The sequence below is a fragment of the Clupea harengus genome, chromosome 6 (genome assembly GCF_900700415.2).
Source record: "Clupea harengus chromosome 6, Ch_v2.0.2, whole genome shotgun sequence".
Classification (NCBI taxonomy): Eukaryota; Metazoa; Chordata; class Actinopteri; order Clupeiformes; family Clupeidae; genus Clupea; species Clupea harengus.
Window position 1 is genome coordinate 27,420,586 of NC_045157.1, and position 7,500 is coordinate 27,428,085.

Here is a 7,500-nt window from a genome sequence, read left to right on the forward strand (position 1 = left end):
AAAGGTTATATGAAGTCATATAATGGGTGCTTCATTGTCAACAACAACAAAAACAATGGCACAGAATGCATAACAGTGTCTGTGCTGTTTACATGCCAATATTTTACACATAGGATTCCCAATCACTGGCAGCTGTCAGTTACTTCAGCAAATTAACTGCCAAAAAATGTAGCAGAGCTGTCAATTGGAGTGTAGGGTAACCATGGTTACCTTTCATACCCCCACCCCCACCTCCCAAAAGATAAAGCTGCAGTGTGGAATTATGGGAGAGTAATTAGATGGAAAAAGTTACCAATCAAAAAGGCATTCTACAATATGAAACGACAACCAAGACTGCTTATAAATAAGAGGTTACATTGTGGAATTCCCTCCTTGCTTTATAAAGTAACATCTTTTTGTACAACCTTTCTTTTGTAATGTTCAAGAAATGTTGGAGCAAGTACTGTCTTGCACAAGAGGTTTAACCCTTTGAGCACGAAGTGGAAATAAAAGAGTTTCTTCTGTCTTCTTCACTCAGGTTCATATCATCTGATTAAATAACATATTTATAAAACTATTGTGCAAAACAATTTCATTAATGTCTTCATATATTGTGCACCAGTAGATAGTCATACTCCTCTTAAATTAAAAAATATAAAAATGATGCATAATTTAGACAGAAATTAGTTTATAGTTTTTATGTACAATTTTTACACAGACCTGAATTTATAAAGGCCCCCGATTTAAATGAACTAAAATGCTGCAATTTGGACAATTTTCTACATGAACAGTTGATGTATATAAGGAGCTAATATGTATGCTAGATTAGATAAATTTGGTAAATAATTTGGCTTGTCCCAAATTCACATAATCTTATCCTATTCCAAATCCTGTTGTCTCTTAACCTCTTCATTTTTGGATTTGAAATGTTGAAGTGCTAGGGCGTACTCAGAGGGTTAAAGTTCATCTGCTGCACCAGCACACATAGATCACGTAAATAAAGAAGACAAAAGAGAAAATAAACATACAAGTAAACGACAGAAAAGAAGAAGGAGAAACAGAAAAGTGCACCAGATTTAGTTATCGAATATTCAACTAAACTGTTTCAGCAATGCATGCAGCTTCCTGCATCTCAGGGATGCGACAGAAAAAGAACTGAAACCAATTTACACAACTTTCAAATACATACCACTTCATTTTTAAAAGCTCTTTTTTTAAACCTTCATATTTTAACCAGTGACAACAGCACCTCTTTACTCAAGACTGCACATTTAAAAAAATTATCCTTTCTTTTTTTCAATTTTTTTTTTGTCTCTTTTTGTAAAAACGAGAGAATTAAAAACAAGAAAATGAAAGTCTCTGGGTCAGAGGATTTTTTTTCTCAGGAGGGGAATTCAAAATCATGTGCTGAAACTAAACAGTAGTTTTATGGCATCAATGTGCAGTTTGTTTTTTCATATTAATTTTCAGGTCCTTTTAAAGACATAACTGTCAAAAGGCAAGAGAGTAAGAGAGAAAGAGAGAGAACAAGAAGAGAGAGAAACCATAGAGATACAGAACAAGCTCAGTCTGTCCAACAACAGTGCTACTGCTTATCCAGTTCAGTCACATACAGAAGGTGGTCCTCTGGAGATTTCCCATGGGTCTTACTCAGGTGGAGCTTTACTGCGTGCTTGCTGGCAAAAGTCCGATTGCACAGTTTGCACTGGTATGTGGTACCACCGGAATCGTCCTCAGGGGATTGGGCGGGGGAGTGCACGAGGGGATTGGAGAGGGATTGTGTGAGGGCGTGGGCCTGGGCCGACAACAGTTTTTCAGAGAGACCCTTGGTGTGGTGCGAGATGTGGCTAGCAAACTGTTCACCGGTGAGTTTGGCCAGGTCCCTGAGCCTGAAGCCCAGGTGCGACTCAAGATGGCTGACGTACGCGGACGGAGAGCGGATCTGCGAGGCACAGTCGCTGCAGAAGAACACGGGGTGCCCCGAGTCCAGGTTCTTCAAGAACTTGGTGCCGCCGGTCCTCCGGAGCTGGTATTTGACATTGGCAAGCCAGTGGCTGATGGTCGTCATGGAGAGCCCAGTGAAACGGGAGATGTGCATGCGCTCTTGGGGGCTGAGGTCCGACATGATGAACTTGCCGTCACCCGTTTGCCGGAGGCTGGAGGCAAACTGGGCCTGCAGGATGAGCAGGTGCTGGGGGTTCCAGTTGGATTGCCTGCCCTTGCGTTTCTGGATTGGGGAAATCTCCTCAGTCTCATCTGGGGTTGCTCCCTCAATATCAGAGCGCTCTGACAGGCTGGTGGGGGTGGACGACTTGGAAGTGTGTCCCTCCGTCAGGTTGCGAAGCATGTCGGAGATGTCAGACAGGGCGTTCTCACGCAGTGGGGAGTTGGACATAAAAGAGGCCACAGCCGAAGACGCCTTGGTCATTGTCACAGTGGAGGAAGGAGAGATTGATGAGGGTGTGGAGGTGGTAGACGACAGGGCTGCGGATCCCAAGGAGCTGCTCTTGTCACTCTTGCCTTTGGTCAGATCGATAGGCTGGTCATTATTCACGTGGTAGAAGTAGCGGTCCAAGTGCTCGTTGGATTTTTTGGTCTGTGCCGGGGTGGAGGCTGCCACAGCTGCCTTCTCGGCCAAGCTGTTGCTCATTTTAAAAAGCATGCTCATAGGGTCCAGGGAGGGCAGGGCTGGTTTGGCTGCTTTGCCAAGATGGACATTCATGACGGACTGAAGCGCACTTAGCGGGTTGACAAATGGTTGCTCTGGAGGATGCTCTGTAATGATAGCTGTGCTGCTGCACAATGAAGAGACAGGACTTTTCCCCGTGTGGTCAGTTCCATTCTCCATGGGCTCTTTGCTGTGGGCCTCACCGTTTGTCTCCTTGTGATTGGCTCCTGCTCCAGTGCTCTCGGGGGTTTTGGCTCCTCGCCTTTCTTTGGGGGAGTCCCCCTTGGCTGAGTCTCCAGCTTCACTGCTGCAGGGTGAAGGGGTGGTTCTTCTGAGGGGTGACACTCTCGCCGCAGGTTCCCTCATTTTCTCCTCCACCTTGGCCACCTTCTCAGTGACTTTCTTTACTAGCTCCTCCATGGCATGGAAATTGTTCTTGGGGAGGGGCGAGGTTTGGCTGCATGGAGGAGAGATCAGAGGTTGGTTTTTCATTGTGGACATGATATCATTTCCAGAGAACATGTACTTCAGAGGTGAGCTCTTGCCAGAGTTGCCCAGGGAGAGCTTCATCATATTGGGCAGTTGATAGGCAGCGTGAATACTAGGGTATCCTCCCCAGCTTGGGGCGCCATTCTGTGCTTTGTTGATGGCAGATGTCACAGTGTTCTCCAGTGACTTGAGGATGTCAAACCCTCCCTTGGGGCTTTCCTCCAGGTCCTCCTCGGTCAAGTATGAATATTTAGAGTTGACATCAAACTTCTCGTCTACTTCATCCTCACCATTCTTCTTCTCTCTGCTGTTTGAGCTGCTAGTGGTTTCCTTGGTGCACTCCTCCTCTTTCTCCTCCTTTTTGATCTCCATGGCCAATACTGGGGAGATGCTGGCTGGAGGAGGTGGCGGTGGTGGAGGTGGGGAGAATGTGGTGGCAGCCAGTGGCACAGACTGCACCTTCTCCTCTCCAGAGGACACGATATTAGGTACAGGAGTGGGGGGAGAGTCCATGATGGGTTTGCCCTTCTTGATGGCCGAGTTGGTGACCTTAATGAAGTGTCCAGTCACCATCATGTGGGCTGTCAGCTCCTGCAGCGTGTCATGGGAGCTTCCGCACTCCATGCATTTCAGGATCTGGGATTTCCTGGACTCAAACTGCCATGCGTAACTGGCGCCATTCTGGTGCCCATAACGGTTATTGGGTGTGATGTAAGGATTGCAGCCCTTCTGCATTAGATCGTTGGAGTCTGTCACATGGGGCTTGGGGGTTCCTCCATTGGAATCTGGAGAGCTAGGAAGGTCCAGCTCAATCGGGGCTCTCTTGCGAGCTGAGGAAATAATCTTGGCAGCCACTGGGGTCACAGGCTCTTTGAGAGGCACTTTCTGGTAGTGTTTAGTCTTGATCATGTGGACACTCAAGTCTTGGAGGGACTCGAAAGAGTGACCACAGTACATGCACTTTAGAACTTTCTGGGCGTCTTCCTTGCCTTCCATCTCTAAGAGCGAGCGCTTGCGGGGTTTGGACCAGCGTTTGGTCCCCTCACTATCTGTTTCGTGGTTATCGTCGCGGTAGTGGCCAGTCTCATTCATGTGTACTGTGAGCCCGACCAGTGTGTCGTATGCAGCGCTGCAGTCCTTACAGCGGAACTTGCTGGCACCTGTGAAGATGGAGCCATAGAGCTTGGTGCTCTGACGGTAGAGCTGCACGGTGCTGAAGAGGTTCGGCTCGGCGGCCGGGTGTATTAGGCGGTTCTGGTTCTGGGAGACCTGCTGTAGGGTCTTTGCCACTGCCGACTGGTGCCAGTCATATCCATTACTCCCACAGCTGCTGCTGCTACTACTGCTGCTGCTGCTGCTGTGGCTGCGAACAGGCTTTTCTGCTGCTGGAGGCTGCTGCTGTGTGGCTGTGAGGTTCAGGTTCAGGGAGGACCAGTAGGAGCTGGTGAGGAAGCTGTTGTAGATAGCCTTCATCTGCTCCAGGCTGTTTGGGCCAGACACTGTGGCCTCCTCTGCACCGAGGGTGACAGCAGCTGCTGCTGTTGCCATCATCATGGTGGAGGTCGATGACATGGTGGTGAGGGGCTCCTTGGCCAAGCCGTCGTCCTCGTTTTTGATCGAGGAGCTCTCAAAGTCGGACATGCGATCGCTCGACTCACTAAGGTGTGACTCACTGTCCATTTCATGGCTGGAAAAGTCAGCGACGGGGGAGTCTTTAAGGAGGAAGTCCTTGTCCTGGCACCCATAATTGACACCAGGCTCCTCCTCAATGGCGGAGTCCTCTCCATCCACGTCTTCATCAAGAAGGGCAGCCTCCTTCAGATCATCAGGAACATATGCTGTAGATATATTGGGGTAAGGGAATAGGGGTGGACAAAGAAAGAGACAGAAAAAAAATGTCATTATTACTTTATCCACTGACGAATCTCATATCACATTCTAAATTCTTAAATTGCCAAGAAAAGCAAAATTGCTAGAAATGCAAACCTTCCCTATCTTCCTCCTCTCTGACAAATAAAACAATCAGTCAGACCATTTCATACCATAAACTGTTACTGTAATTCCTTTTCAACTTCCCTATTGCATTACATTTCCACATGGAATGAAGCCGTATTGCTCTGTGCCTTTGTTCTGTATCATGGTAAAGGAGACAGACAGCGAGAGAAAGACAGAAAGACCAAAGCAAGGGGAAGAAGATCAGGGGAGTGAAAGTGTCTGTGTGTGTGTGTGTGTGTGTGAGAGAGAGAGAGAGAGAGAGAGAGAGAGAGAATGTCTTCAAAACCAACTTGCCACCTTATTCTTCTCAAGGGGCAACAGCTTGAAATTAAAACTAAATTTGAAATTAATGAAGCACATTCTGGAGGTGGCATTCGTTTCTGAAGTAATAAATTACTTGTATCAACCTCCGAGACAGCAGTTCCTGTCTGTCAATTAATGTGTCTTGCGCTTCTTCTGCAGCCTACAATACATTTCCTAACAGAAACACTTACTATTTAAATGAAGCATGCATTCTCACTCATTACCCAGTGCAGGCCTGGCATCGAGTAAATAAAATGAATGCATGTACATTTCCAAAGGAAATAAAAGGCAAAAAAAATATCCCAGAACAAAACACAATTGAGTCAATTACAGAGATTAGAAAGGCGAAAGTTATTATTTACTGGTTAGCCTGGAGAGCTTATTTTCAATTCACTGTATCCACCCTCTTGTGGAAAAAAAGATTGAAGTGGAAGCAAGTGAAATAATAAAGGAAGCAAAAGTTCTTGCCATTTTTATTTCTGTAGGCGTACTGAGAGATAGAGTGGTAGAGAAAGAGAGAGAGAGAGAAAGACAGAGAGAGAGAGAGAGAGAGAGAGAGAGAGAGAGCGTGAGAGAGAGAGGCTTAAATGTTGCTAATTCTTGGAATTCCATGGTGTAACAGTTTATCACATATTGAGCAGGTACGTATGTAAACCATGGGGGGAATGACAAAGAGAAGATTGCCTCTCAGCATTCATCTCAGCAGCTGCTTTGAGTTCAGATGGCACTATCACTATGCTCCCAATCCCTTCTATTTCTCAGAAGACCTCTATTCCAAAGATACTACTGTAAAGACAACAAGCCTTTCAAATAAAACAATTCAGATAAATGACGTTGGATTTTACATTCAAAATGGCAGCTTTGCATAGCCATGGAGAAATGTGTTTTTATTTTTCTATCAGAAATAAAAAATAATCATGAGGAATGTCCAGTTATTATCAGGACACCAATGGTGTCTGGTGGTCTCGTCAAATTACACTCCAACATTACTGCAGACCTCTCTGTCTGAGTGTAAATGTTTGTTTGTGTGTGTGTGGGTGTGTGTGTGTGTGTGTGTTGAAGTATGAGCTGGTTGTTGGAGGTGTACCAACTACACCAGCCAACATGCGGGGCTATGAAAAAAAAGGGAAAAAAAGCTGTCATCATGAGGGCGCTCATTTTGTTGCCCAGGGATAAGCACAGGGAGAGAGGGAAGCACCTTTGCCGTCATCCCTCTGCGGTGTGTGTGTGTGTGTGTGTGTGTGTGTGTGTGTGTGTGGGGGGGGGGGTGTTCCTGCCTCCAGGCACTGCAAGTGGCTTAACTGTCTGACACCAAAGCGGCACAGGTTACCAGTTACCTCACCAGTCAACAAACTGTAAATCTCACACTGGTGGCTTGCACTTGCTGTAGAGTGAACAACATGGCGGGGCTAAGGTGTACATCTCTGCATTGTACCGCCAATGTGTGGGACAAAAGGAACACCTAAATATGATTCCATCTTGATGTCTTTGACACAGCTATTTGCATTGAGATAGTAATTTTGGGCTGATGGAGGCATAGAATGAGATTGTTAACACTCAACAGTGTTAATCTTTCTGTCTCGCTTCTTTTCTTATTCTAGGACCAATGATGGGCAAGCCATTTTAGAGATGTCCATTAACTGGGATTCATTCTAACTCTCAATCTCTCTTACACACACATACACACATACACACCTACTTATAAATATACATGCTTGCACACACACACACACACACACACACAACTGAAAATGGGTGACATCAAATAGCCCCCTCAGACAATTGAACAGTCAACTGAGATCATGTAGCACACACACGTACACGGGCACAGAGGCACACATACACACACACACACACACATGCACATGCACAGGCACGCGCACACACACACACACACGACCATCTGTTCCGCATCAGCCAAAACGACAGCTGTTTAAGAGAACAATGGCTTCGTTGAGGAAGCAGTCAGAACGGCATTCACATCAAGGCCAAACAGCGATGTAAAAACCTCCTTCCTCCCGTTACAAGACCCGACTTAAACCTGTTCAGAGTAATTAAAGCACAAG

The 7,500-nt window shown here is 46.1% G+C and overlaps 1 protein-coding gene across 1 annotated transcript in view; it reads right to left on the bottom strand.

Annotated features, from left to right (window-relative positions):
• Positions 1-7,500, bottom strand: part of tshz3b (teashirt zinc finger homeobox 3b) — a 40,690-nt gene that overhangs the window by 45 nt on the left and 33,145 nt on the right. The window contains exon 3 of the mRNA XM_031569621.2: positions 1-4,974. This exon is cut by the window's left edge and continues 45 nt beyond it. Coding sequence (XP_031425481.1) covers positions 1,565-4,974 — 3,410 coding nt within the window. The 3' untranslated portion in view covers positions 1-1,564. The remainder of the gene's footprint in view (positions 4,975-7,500) is intronic.